At 45.8% G+C, this 15,773-nt stretch overlaps 1 protein-coding gene and 1 pseudogene across 1 annotated transcript; both read right to left on the bottom strand.

Moving 5' to 3' along the window:
- Window positions 1-990: 990 nt before the first annotated feature.
- On the bottom strand, window positions 991-1,267 carry LOC129335189 (LYR motif-containing protein 2-like; annotated as a pseudogene).
- A 3,748-nt stretch (window positions 1,268-5,015) lies between these two features.
- Window positions 5,016-15,749, bottom strand: DNAJA1 (DnaJ heat shock protein family (Hsp40) member A1). Its single transcript, XM_054986649.1, has 9 exons — window positions 15,600-15,749; window positions 14,839-14,984; window positions 13,412-13,589; window positions 11,512-11,616; window positions 11,197-11,424; window positions 10,911-11,025; window positions 7,529-7,644; window positions 6,050-6,150; window positions 5,016-5,633 (listed from the first exon to the last, which is right to left on the bottom strand). Exons 2-9 carry the CDS (start codon window positions 14,968-14,970, stop codon window positions 5,415-5,417), a joined length of 1,194 nt encoding a protein of 397 aa, XP_054842624.1. The 5' UTR covers window positions 14,971-14,984; window positions 15,600-15,749; the 3' UTR covers window positions 5,016-5,414.
- Between the last annotated feature and the right edge of the window lie 24 nt (window positions 15,750-15,773).

A 15,773-nucleotide genomic window follows, 5' to 3' on the forward strand; every position in this document is an offset into this window, starting at 1 on the left:
TTAAAAATGTGCATGTGTGGGACACGTGAACGTGGGATTCTGTATTTGTCTTCAAGCCAGGATACCAAGTGTAAGCGGCAGTACTGCAGTCCAAGCTCTGCTCACGACCTGAGTTCGATCCCAGCGGAAGCCAGGTTCAGGTAGCCGGCTCAAGGTTGACTCAGCCTTCCATCCTTCCGAGGTTGATAAAATGAGTGCCCAGTTTCCTGGGGGTAAAGTGTAGATGACTGGGAAAGGCAATGGCAAACCACCCTGTAAAAAAAAAAAGTCTGCCAAGAAAACGTAGTGATGCGACGTCCCCCCATGTGTCAGTAATGCTCGGTGCTTGCACAGGGGACTATCTTTACCTAAAACATACATCTTGATGGTTTACGAGTTGTCATATCGTAAACCAGTAACCTCTAGTCTCAGCCCCATTGGCCAAAACTCTGGTGAACTTTTTTTTAAAATATAAACAGTTCCTAGAGTTTTAATCCAATTGTAGATGTTCTTCTAAAGTTGGAAAACATCATCAATAATAAACATAGTTTCCATAAAGCACTGTACGTCTTCAGCTTTCAATGTGGTATAGTTTAGGCTTGTTGTCCTTCATACATAACCAACACATGAAAAAAATCAGTCTCACCGTTTGAATGATGTCAGTTTGCATGACAAATACACCTAATGATAGATCAACTTCTTCAATCTGGCAGAGATTTTCCAAAATCTTGGGTAGAAATCAGTTAATCCAATGCTTGATTACATTCTGAGCAATGTAATCCATAGAATAAATCCGTATTTTTGAGGCAGTAGTCCACTTGCATTTTGATGTGTCTAAATCAGGTTTAGACATCACCTTTTTAAATAGATTTCTGCCCATCACAGTTCAACCTTGCTCAGTCTGTGAAAGCAGTCCTATGACAGTCTGTGAAAGCATTACTTTTCTAAATCTGATGTCTTCTGAGGAAGCTACATTAAAAAATATATTCCACAATTCGTGACTGAGCAGAATTAAGGCTGGGATTTTGCCAATTTTAGAGTTCTTTCAAGTTCTTGAAGCTGTATGTTTCCCTGAGTGATCATCATCCTGATTGTATGTAGCCTCTTCTGTAGCACCTTTATTCCTTTTGAATTCTGCCCTCGCCCAGTCTCTCAAGTAATGACGATCAGCTTCACTGGGTACCTGACGAGTAGCCTGCAGAAGTTTTCTGTATAAATGAAGAACCTGCTGCCTTCTCAAGAACTGCTTCAGCGTCACTGCTGTCGGCGGGAGCCGGGACGATGCCATGATGACTGCCTGGCTGGTTTCCTCCTCAGTCGTTGGTTCGTGAACTCCTTGTCTTTGTCCCATTGGTAAAAATGCACCAGATAGACAAGCCTCCATTTCCTCTTTTGAGTGGTGCTCCAAAATTAACACAAGGCCTTTTGGGATGTTCTGTTGAGATGGCTTTAGAGCACGTTGTCATTCAGTGAGACGTTCCCTCCTAGGATTCCCAAGCTGCTGTTAATCATCCCGTGCAGGATACTCCTTCCTCTAACAAAGTAAAACTCCGTGATTTAGCATGAAAGGCGCTTTTCACTGGTGGATGTTTCAACTCATTCAGAATCACTTGATGCTTGGAGTGGGTGTTGGGGAACACAGACTTGGGATGGGGGGGGGCAGGATTCCTGCTCGCCAGCCTTCAGGGCCACCTCTCTGCAGCTCGTGGCAGCAGGAAGGGGTGTGTGGGCAGCCCCTTAGTCGTCTCCTCTCTCCCTGCTGCCTTTCCTCCTTCCCACCACTCAATCTTCCCTGACCCCTCTAGTCTTTGATTCATTTGTATCCTGTCTTTTCCTCCAGTGGAAACTCAAAAGCAGCTTGCATCATTCCTTCCTCATAACAATCCTGAGGTAGATAATGCTGAGTGTGAGTGACGGGACCAAGGTCAACTATTCATGGTAGAACCGAGATTCAAACTTGGGTCACCCAGATCCTAGGCTGACCCTCTTTACACCACCACCACAGTGGCTTTCATGCAGTTTCAGGGAGTTGCCAGGTGGTCACTGCTGGGGTTGGGCGAGTTGGGCGAGTTGTGCGGTCGTGAGTGGCCTTGAGGTTGCTGCCAGACCTGGCCCAGTGAGTCCTCCCTCTAGGGTAGGGGAGCAGAGCAAGGGGGACCTGCAAGGCCAAAACAGCCCTGGGAAAGCACCCTTCTCCTGCCTTTTAATAACAGAAACCAAGATTTGAAGTCTGCCAATGTGGTTGCCCACTATAGACTTCTTAAAGGTACAGGTACTGCTATTATTTTTATTTTATTATTTATTTTGAAGGTTTAACTTCCTCGCATGTGCTTTTCCCCCCAAACTGGTTTCTGCAAAGCTGGGTAGGGCTTTTCTCAGGTTTGCAGAATAATCTCTCTGTGCCAGATGGGCCTGGGACCATGTTGAGACTTTTGGCTGGGCCCAAAGGTTAACGAAGTCTCTATGTGAGAATCTGTATCGGACTTCGCAATTATCTTTCTGTCCCTGCTGTGTGAGGCCCTGACAACTGGGAGGGGCTTACTCTCCTATAGCAGATGTACATAGCTCCGCATGAAGCTCAGCTTGAACCTGCTGTTGAAAGCACAGGCCTCAGTGAGAAGGGGCGTGCAGACTTTCGTTTTGTAAGCGGCTCTTGCCCCACAGGCAGCGACACGTCGCTCTCATTGTTAGTTTAGCAGTAGTGCATTTCCTTTCCATATAGTTATGACTGCTGGCTCTTAAAAATGAAGTTGGGGGCTTTTAGAGACAGTATCATGCTCACTGTCACAATGGTGCTGTGTACTTTTCTGCCATCTTTCACAGTGTGTGTGTGTGTGTGTGTGGGGAGGGTAACTCTCTTGTGACAGGAGGCAGGCTAAATATGTAGTTCCTGTTGGTAGTTGTATGTATTGGGTAATTTGAGTCCTCGTTGTTCAACTGACCTGGGGAGACCTGGGTTTATGGCCTCATAGGGAATTCTAGTTACATTCCTTTTCAAATGTCCTGCCATAAGTTCCCCAGCTCAGGTCATCATTCATGTTCCCATGGATAGGCCTAGGGGTATCATTTTGTCTACCGCTGGCCACATAAAATGGACAAGATAAAACATACTGTTCTAAATCATTAATACTTTTTACACTGCTGGTCCTGTGGGTTTTAGGTTGTGCTTACAATCATGCTCTAGTGAACATATCTTGACTGAGAAACTAAAATATCACCTGGATAAAAAGCTGTTACAGCAGTCATGTGAAGTCCCAAGGAGCACACATTCCTCTCCCATTTTTTGAACAGAATTGTCTTGCTTGCTGCCTCACCCAACTCAGGAACAACAGACAGTGTCCACCATATTAGCAGAAGCAAAGCTACTATGTATGGTTTTAACTGAGCAAGTGAGAAGCGGCTGAAGCCATTCCAATGCCCCTGAAGCAAAAGCTCACATAAAAAGCGTTATCACATGAGAAGTGAAAGCTTTTGCTCAATGCAATGAATTATAAAACCACTGAACGTGTTAAAAAACTGATCAGTCTGGCCTGCTCAGCATTTAATTCTGAACAGGCTAAGACTGTTTCAAATCTATGAATTTCTTAACACAGCACTGAGAGGCAGTTACTGTCCAGAAGAAAAGCTGCCTTCACAGCCTAATTTTGTAGTGTATTAACACCCAAGTAGCTGCAAAGGAAGCATGCACACCAAACAAAAAGGGTCAGGAGGAGGAAGACAGTCAGTTGCCAAAAGCACAATGTTTATTTTCCCTCAAAGGGGATAAAATACAATATGCAAGCATTTCCCCCTAAAAAGTCACATACTCATCCTCAGCACATGGACTATGATTATGCGCTACGTCAATGCATCAGAAGACCCAGAGAGGTTAGGGAGAAGTCACAGCTCTTCAAGGCCTGACTGGGCGAGACCTGGGTGGCGGCTCAGTGAGGAAATGGATGGCAGCACTTGGCAGAGCTGCGTCTGGCAGCCCACTCCCCCTGTACGCACAGCACAAGGACTGCTGCTGAGCTTGCCTGCCACCACCACGATGGAAGGGGAAAACTCAAGCACTGCCTTGAGCCACCAAAGAGGCACTTGACTAAGTATTACGCCCTCTCCTTGTCAGCAGGATACACAAGCCTCCATTAATGAAGACCAAGCGTGAACTGTGCGACGAGCTTGTCCCAGGTCTCACATGGTTGAATTTTGAATTGGCCAATATTGAAGGTCGACCTTTCAAGAAACCTAGTCTCAACAATGCACAATGGTAGCTTAGTCTAGGAATGGGCTGTAAACATCAGGGATATAATTTGGTACTCATGCAGTTTAAGAGATCTTGGTGGGAGGTAGTGCCCCTGGTACCACATGTGCGCGCACAAAGTGTGCACACGTTCCCAGGACCAATGATGTCACTTTGGGTCAGCTGGAACAAGGGGGTAGTTTTTAAAAGTTTAAATCACCCTCGGCACACATGGACACATGGCTGGTAGCCCAGCCCCCTGATCTCCTGACAGAGAGTTTAGATTGCCCTCCACACCGCTCCAGCAGCGTGGAGGGCAATCTGTCTGAAGATCAGGGGGCAGGGCCACCAGCCATGTGCCCATTTTCAAGACGTTCCGGAACTCCATCCCACGTGAAAAAAAGCCCTGATATTAGTCATCTAGAAGTTCTGAAAGCAAATCTACAAGCTCAACTGGGGGCAATTCCCTGTTTAAAGTTACTTTCTATCTTTCCGGAAAAGGAAGTTTCATGCTACTTTTGTTCAGCCACATTCCTGCCATGAAGTATCTTCTGTGTGTCTTGTTTGTTATGCCAGCACCCTTTATAAACCTGAAGAGGGAAATGGTGACAGTAACTTATAGACTTTTAAGGCTGGAGGACTTCAATCTGTTTGTTTCTGCCACCAGATCATCAGTTTCTCCGGCATCGGCTTAACTGAGCCTCTGAGGACCAGCGGTTCTCTTCTAAGACCAGCCAAAGAACAGCAGCACAGAGGCACGCTGCTACATCCCAACCAGCTACACATCCAAAAACACATCAACGTATCTAAGAGCTGATGAATACAAAATCTTTAATTTCACATCTTAACATGAATCATAAATACATGTGCATACTTAAGAGGGGATATAATTTAATACTAAACATAAATCACTGAATACTAAGCCAGTGCATTTGCACACAATACAATTACGATGCACAAAATGAAAAAAGGAAAACAAACACAACCAGAGCCAATTAGCTTCTGGATTTTCTTAGGAGGCCATATAGAAATATGAACGTCATCCAACTTGATTGAAGTAGTTCTTACTGATTTAGTTTGTTAACTTGATTTAAAAACAACTTATGCTTTAATATTATAGGGAGAATGGCAAGTTTAAGAGTGGAGCAACTGCAGTCCTTCACTCATCCACAACTGACAACGAAGACAAGCAGCACAAGGGGACGCAGAGGGCCTAAGAGGTCTGGCACTGGACGCCACCCCTGGGATGGTGCTCGTCATCTTCGTAAGCTTCCCCATTGTAATGGTGCCTCCTTTCCTGAGACGGGTCAAAGTCCACCAACTCTACCTGATCCATGTCTTCGGTTTCCTCCACGTCTTGCCTTGGAGGCAGCAGCTTTTCCAATAGACACAGCTTATCTGAAGAAAGGAAGCCACTATCTGGAAAAATTACCTGTAATCAGGAAACAAAATTACTGTCTTTACATACACACCATTCCTTCTCTGTGAAATATGGTTTGGCAGCTAGAGTGAAAGAAGCACATTTAAGCTATATAATTTACACAATTTTTTTTAAACCTGTGTTGCATATATAGTCTCTCTGGAACATAGAAGAAGAAGAAATGTCTATTTTGCACATAAGGGGTGGAGCCAGACTAAATGGACAATTCTCATCAATGCACCCTTCTCACTGTAGACCCCCACCCCCACCCTCCAGGTCCCCTAACCTCCAGAAACATTTCGTGGAGATCAATGACTGAGGGGAAGCAGGCAGATTCCATTCCACAGATGTGAAACTTTAGCCTGTATCCACACCCGGATTTATTCTAATTTCCAGCCACTTCAAACTAAAATGATGCTGCATCTTACCTTGAACTCAATGATCAGACGACCCTTTTCATATGGTCTACGATAGATAGGCATGCCCTCATTCAGCACACATTTAATATCTCCATGTTTGACAATCTGACCTAGAAACAACAGTATTGTCATTAACAGAACGTAATATCCTCATAGTACCATCTGTTATTTTTACAGAATGGATCCAATCTGGAATGCTGCATAGTGAAGTAAGAGCTCCCTGCTAGACTGGCTCACAATCTAGAGGACATGGACTGCAGATATGCAAGAGAGAGAGAGAGAGAATAAACAATGCAGAATTTGTTCCTTTCCCATTAAATACAAAGGCAGTCAAAATGCTGCTTTGTATGACCTTAAAAGGGCACCAGATGTGGAAGTGGAAACTGGCCCAAGACAAGGGAAATTGAAAGGCTTTTTCCCCCCTTTGTGAACCCCAAAAAGCAGACAGTGGGGGTCAGCTAGGCCTCATGGAGCATGTTACAGAGCATGGGGTGGGGCTTCGAGAAGGTGTGCAGGTTAAATTGCACCTCCCTATTCTGCCAGCTGGGAAAAGGAGAAGGTGGGGAAAATTTGCTTCTGCGACTGCAACGATCCAGCTCTTATTCCTAATGGCCTGCACTGGATCTAAAGGTCCACCAGTATACATGAAATTATATCATCTGTTCAAAGGAAGGCAGTTTATGCTTCGTCAGAAAAGTAAAACTAAACCCAGAGATGGTCTTGCACAACAGCTTGTACGAAGAAAACCGTGAGAACTGCTGCTACAGAATCTACCCAACACTGAACTCTTATGCAACAGGAACAAGAACTTTTTCCAGCCCACGGCTGTTTGGACCCAGGCTATAATTTTCATTTAATTATGGCAAGCAGTGGCTGCAAATTATGGTGCCATTTTCTATCAATTTACACCACGGAGATGTGGCTGGGTTCACCACTTAGTATGAGTTCACTCACAAATAGGTGGCATCACTCACAGAATGGGTACATCTCCTTCCACCTCTGCGCTGTGTCAGACACCCCACCCTTGTTCAGTAGTCAGGAACAGTGGCGTGTCCAAGTTGTACTACTCAAGACTAGCAAGGACAGAGGAATTAAAAATGCCACAGCAAGCAGGACTGGAACTCTAGACAGAGCAGGGTCTTTTTTCTTACTGAAAATACACATTATTCACAATAACCTGCAGATAGTATCTTCCTCTGGTGATGGAGAAATTAGCTATGGACCTCCACAGTAACTGTCAAATGTTATGAGCACTGTGCTTTGGACTGCATTACTAATTTAAGCGACTGTTATGCCATGTTGTATGTTGCAAATCTGTAATTCGTAAGTTTGGGTAGATTTCTAGCGATCACAGTGAGTACTCAGTCACTGTGAGTAGAGTGCTCATTTATGCAAAAAGGGCAATTAACTAAATTCCAAGTATTTGTTACTAGGAGCTTTGCCTTCAGTGGTAAGCATTCTAACAATGGAGGCTGGATAGACACTTACCAGGATGAGAAGTAATGATTATGGTTCGATTATCCAGCATCGCAATGGGTTTCTGAAAACCACAGAGTGCCTCAACCAACTGAATATCCATGCACATGACCAGGTCTTCACCTCGTCTGTAGAAGCAGAAAAACAGTTTTTGTTTTAGAAGCCTAGGGCTCTCTCAATATGGCTCAACCAGTCAAGAGTATAACAGGATCAAAAAGATGACAGTATGCCTCCTGAACAGTGGCTGTGTGGTCTGAGCATTCAGCCAGGACTGGGGAGGCCGAGATCCGCGTCTGCTTGCAGCCAGGGGACCTCACTGGATGACCATGAGCCAGTCTCTCAGCCTAACCTACTGCACAGGAATAAAATGGAGCAGGCTGTAAGAACTCCCTTGAGAGGAGTTCTGCCCCTTCAGGCCAACTTAATGCCCACTCAGAGCAGTTTCACGAAGTATGTCATTATTATTATCCCCACAACAAAACACCCTGTGAGGTGGGTGGGGCTGAGTGAGGCTAATATATAAATTTTATTTGTTCATTTGTTTGTTTACAACAACAACAACGGATTTATATACTGCTCTTCAGGACAACTTAATGCCCTCTCAGTATGTTATTATCCTCACAAAGTATGTTATTATTATCCTCACGACAATCACCCTGTGAGGTGGGTGGGGCTGAGAGAGCTCCAGAGAGCTGTGACTAGCCCAAGGTCACCCAGCTGGCTTCAAGTGGAGAAGTGGGGAATCAAACCCGGCTCTCCAGATTAGAGTCCCGCGCTCTTAACCACTACACCAAACTGGGCGGTATATAAATCGAAAGTTATTATTATGATGCTATTATTGTTTTAGAAGCTGTGGTTTCTGTAGGAAGGAGAGCACATGAAGTGACAGTAACACACTTTATTCTGTGTTAGTTTGAGAGTCAGTTTAGTGTAGTGGTTAAGAGCGGTGGAACTTGGGGAACCAGGTTTGATTCCCCACTCCTCCACTTGAAGCCAGCTGGGTGACCCTGGGTCAGTCACAGCTCTTTCAGCCCCACCCACCTCACAGGGTGATTGTTGTGGGGATAATAACAACAGTTTGTAAACTCCTCTGAGTGGGTATTAAGTTGTCCTGATGTGCAGTATATCACAGCATCACAGAGCTGGAAGGGGCCATACAGACCTTCCAGTCCAACCCCCTGCCCAGTGCAGGGTGAGCAAATGTTGTTATTCTGATCCCATGTTTTCCCATTTCCCACCATAAAAGACAGGTGGGCTATGGTTGCATTCTGTACTGGCACTAAGCTGTATTCACTAAGCCAGTATTTCTTTGAAGACATAGCTTGTGGGGAGAGCTATAATTTAATAAAAATAAATTAAAATAGTGGTCTAGTACCCCAATCATATCATATTACCAATCTCAAAATGGTGCAGTTTGTGAAACTGGCAATAAACCTCTGGCAAAGAACTGGAGGAAAGAGACAAACAGTTTCTGTTTCATCCATCTTTTCTAACTATAGTATAGGATGCCCTGGAAGGCAATACTATCCGCTCAACCCCCTTCTACTGCTGCCATCCAGACCTGGCTGACCTGACTAGATGCCAGGGGCGATCATGTTGCTCCCGAGAACCTGTCTGTATAAAGGACCTAGGGTTTCAAGCTGGATGGCAGATGCTATCGTAGTCATGTGGTGCATGGCGGAACATTTGTCTTACGAATGCATGTAGATACTAATATTTTGGGGTAGGTAACCCCAGTGGGCAACAGTAACTGCACTGACTTACTCCTGCACATTCCCAGAGCTTCACAACATTTACTCGAGGGCTTTCCAAACCATTTCAGCTTTCTTTCAGAGACAGTGTTCATGACCATTCTTCTTTAAACAAGCTGACAAGAGGTAGCAAGGATTTAACACAGCAAGAGATTAAGACATGAGAGAAAAAACAGAACAGGAGGCTTATGTCTACCCTAGGGGTTCCCAAACTCTGAGCATGCGAGAACCTTCAGAATTCTGGCACAGGGTGGTGGGCCAGCCACAAAACGGCTACCATGGGAGGTGGAGCCAGCCACAAAATGTCAGCAAATAAGGTTATGCATAACTCTAATGGTAACTCTTTTAATATTTCAGGCAGAAGCTGTGTTTAACAGGATGCCTTTTAAAATGAACATTGTAATGATTTCAAGAAATGGGTGCATGTGTCTTTAAATGTTTGGTGAGATAGGTGAAGAGTGGGGGGTGAAAGAGAGAGATGAGTGAGTGATATGATTGGTTGATGACTGAGTGTGGGCGGAGTGAAGACAGTTTTCAGTTACTGAGAGAGAAAAAAAGATTCAGTCAGGGCCAGAGAGGCGAGCTGTGGGCAGCCTGAGGGTGTTCATGTATTTGGGAGGGAAAGGCAACCTGAGTGGAAGCCTGAACTGAGTGTGTCTGGGGGACTATATATTCACTCTATGTGAAGCAGGCAAACTGTGTGTGCACCTGAGAGAGAAAGAACTGAGAGTGAAAAGGAAACAGGCCAGCTGTGTGCTGTCTGAGGAGTTCTCTGTGAGAGAAATATAGAGCCTAGAGAAAGAGGCTAACTGTGCGTGAAGCCTTACAAGAGATCTGTGTGAATGAGTTTGGATGAAGCAACTAGAAGAACTAAGAACTACTTTTATGTAACCAATACGCTTCTTAAAAAATAAACTTTTATTTTGTTTTGTTATATCCCAGAGTAGCAGTCATTGTTATCTCCCATTCCTATCCTCAGGGCCACATAGAACCACGAAGGAGCCTGACGCATAAACACGTTACCGAAGGGAAAACTTAAATAAAATATATTGGAATTTAATGTTCCTGGTGGCAGCAAACTACCCAGAGGGTGTGAAGGGAAAGATTAAAGCAAAATCCACTCTCAAGAAAGTACAGGTCATAACAAACATATTGTTTAAAAATATTTTCTTGCGCACACATGGCCTACCTTACGTCACACAGTAAAGATTCTCGTGCTGTAGTGGCAGCTGTTGATAAGGAATTTTTCACGTATCTGCACAGCCAATCAGATCTCCAGTGGCCAATCAGAAGCCCTTACGGGCAAAAGCCCTACCTGCCCCCGCACACTTTCTAAAAACACTTAGCAGGCAGCAGGCAAGATGTTGGTGGGCACAATGCTGGGGATACTGGTCTACTCTTTCAAAAGTGGGAATGAACACAGAAGCAGCCATAGAGGCAAGACAGAATAAGACGGAGGATGGGTAACCACAGTACTGGGATTTAAGAAAAAAGGTTTCCTTCTGACTCCAGGTGATCTTTGTATCTACTTTTCAGGGGACAGCTGCTACTGTTATTCTAGAAATAAAGATTTTAAAGACAGCCAGGCTTAGCTTGGCTAGAAACATGCAGGTACACTTTAAGAGTCTGGACACGTGACTTGCCTTGTAAACAAAGAATGGTCTTTTTGATCCAAGACTATGATGATGTCTCCAGGCTCCAACCCTGGTTCTTGATCACCTTCACCGTGAAAAGTAATCTTTTGACCATCTTTCATTCCTATTGAAAGAACACCACAAAGACTGAAGCAATACAAGAATTCCACATCTTCTGGCATGAGTTATAAGTACTGCATTTTGCTTACAGTTTAAAACAGAATTCACCCAACTTCTCCACATTAGTCCCCACCTTGTAAAGCTGACCAAGGTTTAAACCTTCAGAGCCACGTACCTTTATCGATATGAACTTCCAGGATTTTCTTCTCTCTAATAATCTTCCTCCCATTGCAGCTTTTACAGCGGTCCTTGGGGCTGATGCGCTCTCCGTGGCCCTGACACTCCATGCACACGGACTGAATCTGCTGGACCATTCCAGGTCCTATCTGATGGATTCTTATTTGCATGCCTGTTCCTCGGCAGTTAAGGCAGCACTCCACAGCACCTTTCTTACCACCTCGGCCTAGAAAACAGCGTATGGGGCAAAATGTACGTGAGATCATCAAGAACCTGTTTTTCTCTTCAAATGGAAGCTTCTACGTCAACCTACCTTCACATTTGTCACAGATCACATTCTTCTGCAGAGCAAGCTTTCGTGTTGCTCCATTGTACAGGTCTTCTAATGTTACTGACAACTGATGAACAACATTTTTACCTGTAAAGAAAGGCATGTTTGAGGGATCTCAATCTACCCAAACACAGAAGAATGTAAACTACTGACATTTTGCACTGATCAAAGTGGAACTAATCAAACTATGGTGTTAAAAACAAAAAAGCATACTTCTGCAGTCCAACATTTACCATGCACAGAAATATGCACCAGAGGTTTAACTAGTCAATATTAGTTAATGATTGTGCCTAGAATTTGAAGTAGCTGTTGCCAGTTATTCAAATGTGCCAGTCAACAGAGATTTCTCCAACGACTGAATTTTTCTCCGTAGGCAAAGATGAAGGAGTCACTTGAAGCAGTGTATCTACTATTTAACGAGCAAGTAAGAGAGTGGATCAGACTAGCTCCATATCCCCCCAGCTCAGGCCAGGGAAGCAACCTCCATGAGATCCTGAGTCAGGATGGGGCTATCCTGCCTGGCAAACTGCACAAACTGCTCGTCTTGGCTGCCACCTGACTGGCACCGCTGTGTTCCCCAGCATCCTAAAGGGTGCCAGATTCGCAGCCACCATTGCCACAAGCTGTGCATCCAGCAACGGTAAGACTTATTGCTTGCCCTAAGCAGAAGCTTTGGCATCAAGTGAGGGAGTGGGTCAGCAGCACTAAGCAGTCTGGGTGACTCTGTACCCTGAAATTTTAGTGAATAGATTTGTAAATAATATGACTTACCATGACTGGGTTGTATGCTATTATTGTGTGGTCTACGACCGTAATAAAGATTGACTGACTGCTAAGTGTGGAGATAAGGCCCTTCTTCCCCAAAGCATATTGCTAGCTGTGAATATACAAATCTAACTTCTGTAAGCACAAGAAATGAATGCCAGAAGGCTATCAGAATTGTTATGATTCACTGAAGGGGTATTTACACTACCATCTATGACAGATGCTGGTTAGCAGAGTAGCCAAGATAACAACATGCCAGATAACACAGCTTTTATCGTATCTTAGAAATTATTAATGAACATTTAGTAAAACCATACCAGTATCATTCATTTAGGACGTATATTTTACCATATTAACTCACAAAAAAAGGCATTTTCCTTTTCTTTTTTGTGGCTTTAAAGGGGGGAGGGGCTGGAGTTGTATCCAGCTGTCATACAAATTCATCAGTATGCATGTTGCTCCCATTCTATTCCTAGTGGGCTCTGCTGGGGAGGGGATGCTACTCCCACAACCTGTAGACAGCCAAGAAGGCGTGCCCCTTCTATTAAGTAGCCCAACAAGCTGGAAGCACTGCCCTAATGTGCCCAGGAAGAGAGGCCAACTGCCCCATGTACAGAAACTGCCCCATGTGGGTGGGAAGGGAAAAGGCCAGCCTGTGATAAGGAGAGCCATGGCGTGAGAAGGGCTTGTGGCGGCTACAGGCACAGAGAAGAGCAAAGAGGCGTTGCCTTGTATCCATCCAGCAATCCCTGGGATAGCACCAATAACATCAGCATTCCCAACAAGTGCCCAGCCTCATAAAGGTTGCCACAGCACCGTTGCATACTGCCAAACTGAATCAAGCAGATGGTATGTACACTCAGCTCATCGTCCAACACACGAATCGCAGCACCACCTTTTCTTGGGGAACTGCAAGGAGAGAGTGGTGGTGAGGGGGGAGCTTGCCGCCCCCCCAGGGGGCGCATTTTATATGCAGGTTTGTCTTCCATTCAAGAAAATACAGTCTGTACCAAGAAATATAAAAAGTCACAGAATATGTAAGAATGTTACTTAAACCAGGGACACCATTTGTATAAGGTTACTGTTACAATTGCTTTCATAGAATATTATACATCACCTCTCCTCTCTCTCTGCATTCTTCCACCTCCTCCAAAAAACATATCGAAGATATCCATAGGTGATCCAAAGCCTCCTCCACTACCACCCTCCTTTATAGCTTGTTCACCGCCTTTATCATACAAGTCCCTTTTCTTGGCATCAGAAAGTACTTCATAAGCTTGAGAGATCTGCTTGAACTATAAGATAAAATCAAAACATATTTCAGAATTGTCACTTAAAGATTACTTGATTTGCATATAAAGGTGCAAGTAGCCAATACTGGTACAAAACAAAAAAAACCCTACCAGCTTGCTTAAGTGGCCACAACACAGCTACTGAAAGAAAGCTAAATTTAAGGAAAGATCTAATACTCTTGCATACCCTGTGTTTTAAATCATAAATGCCTTCAAACGTCACTTTAAAAATAAGGCACCAGCAAATCACTATTGCATTCATTTAAAAGTGGTACTAACTGCTCCCTCTCTCAATATTAGCCAACCTGCCTATTACAGAGTACAAGTCACATGCTAAAAGAAGTAGTAACAACACACCCACATACCATGGGGAAGTTTCAAAGTTTGTCACGTGCTGAAGAGAATATATATTAAAGACTGGCAACTAGAATCCAGCTCAAGGAGCAATTAGCAGGCTCTGGGTGTCTGAGTGGTTCTTACCACCACCACCACTTAAAATTAGAGCACAGTGACGGTGATGTAACTCCCTAGATAGGTTCATGCTGTGACAACTTTAAAAAACTGTCTAGGTGCATGGGGGGATTGCTAAGATAATCATCTCCCCTCTGCGAGTAGCCTAAATAGAACTAACGACAAGAGGGGGCAAAGTACTGAACAGCTGATGGATTGGTCCACTGGCCATTCTAGATGCTAATTACCATTTTAGCATCTATTAGATATGTTGAGCTCCTTTTGTAGTTTCTACATATTGCTCACTTGGATGTACAACATTTCCCTGAAACAGCACCAACACCACCCTACACTGCAGGCAAGATTTACATCCTTGCTCTTCTTGTTCATCTAGAATAATTATTTCCATCTTCCTGGGTTTTGTACTTTTAGATCACCAAACTGGGATCAAAATCTCTACTGGTCTCACTGATGTACCGAAAGGTTGGAAGAGGCTACCTTTTTGTCACCCTTTAAGCACTTTGTATCACAGGGAGAGGGTAAAGGTTTTTGAGGGGTAACTAGTCTGCATTTAAAGCCCCCAATCATTATGGCAAAGACACAACAAATACTGTCTATATTTTTATCTCCCCTTTCTTCCAAAGAGCTCAGAGCAGAGCCCATGGTTCTCCCCCTCCTTCTTGTACCCACCTCACGACTCCCTTGCAAGGTAGGGATCTGAACAGTCTCCCCAACCACAACGCCCCATGAGGGAACACAGAACCTGCCTGTGCAGACCTGCTAGTATGTGGTGCACACTTGCCTTTTCACCCTCGTTAGGATTCTTGTCAGGATGGTATTTGAGTGCCAGTTTCCTATAGGCCTTCTTCAGCTCTTCTTGGGAGGCATTAGGCTTGACCCCAAGGACATCATAATAGGTGGTCTCCTTCACCATGCTGCCACTGGTATCTTTTTTTGGGGGGGGGGGGGAGAGGAAAGAGCGATGACAAATAAGGGCAAGGCGGCAAAAGCGCCTCCAGGGAACACAGGCGAGCCCTCCAGCCCCCCCCCCCTCCCCGCACTTCCTCCCGCCACACGGCCCCTCTTTGTCCTCCTGAGCCAAACCAGGGCGCCCCGCCGGCTTCAAAACAGCCACGTGACAGAAGCCCCCCCCCCCCGCACAAATCCGACCCCGCGGGCCAGCCTGCCCCGGACCCCGCGCAGGCCTCCCTTTCCCGCCCACGGAGCCGCCGCCGGGCAGGCGGCCCTCCTGATCCAAGGGGCGGCCTCTCAGCCTCGCCTCTGATCACAGAACACGCGGCCCCCCCGCCCCGCCCCGCCCCGCCCCCTCCTTCCCGCCCTTCACCGGCGAGGGAGGCCTCTGCGCCCCCCCCCGCGGGAAGGGAACAAAAAGGCCCGCCTGCCGGGCGAGTTTCGCTGGCGGCAGGCGGCGCCCCTCCCCCCCGCAACGGTCGCGGCCTCCAGCGGGGGGGGGGGAGGAGGAGAGCGAGCGCCAAGCCAGCCCCCCTCCCCGCGCCCCCCCTCAGGTAACCGAGCGGCGCCCGCCCGCCTCCCGCTCCTCACCGCGCGCTCCAGGCCGAGAGAAAGATCCGTCCGCAGGCGCCGCCGAGCCGAGCCCCGTCCTCCTCCGCGGCCCCTCTGGCGGCAGCAGCAGACAATCCCGACTTTTCTGGAAAGTTCCGAGCCGGTCTTAGGCAAGGCGGCATCCGGGGAGTTTCCTTGTTCGAGGAAGACCCG

Source organism: Eublepharis macularius, chromosome 8, assembly GCF_028583425.1.
Source record: "Eublepharis macularius isolate TG4126 chromosome 8, MPM_Emac_v1.0, whole genome shotgun sequence".
Lineage (NCBI taxonomy): Eukaryota > Metazoa > Chordata > Lepidosauria > Squamata > Eublepharidae > Eublepharis > Eublepharis macularius.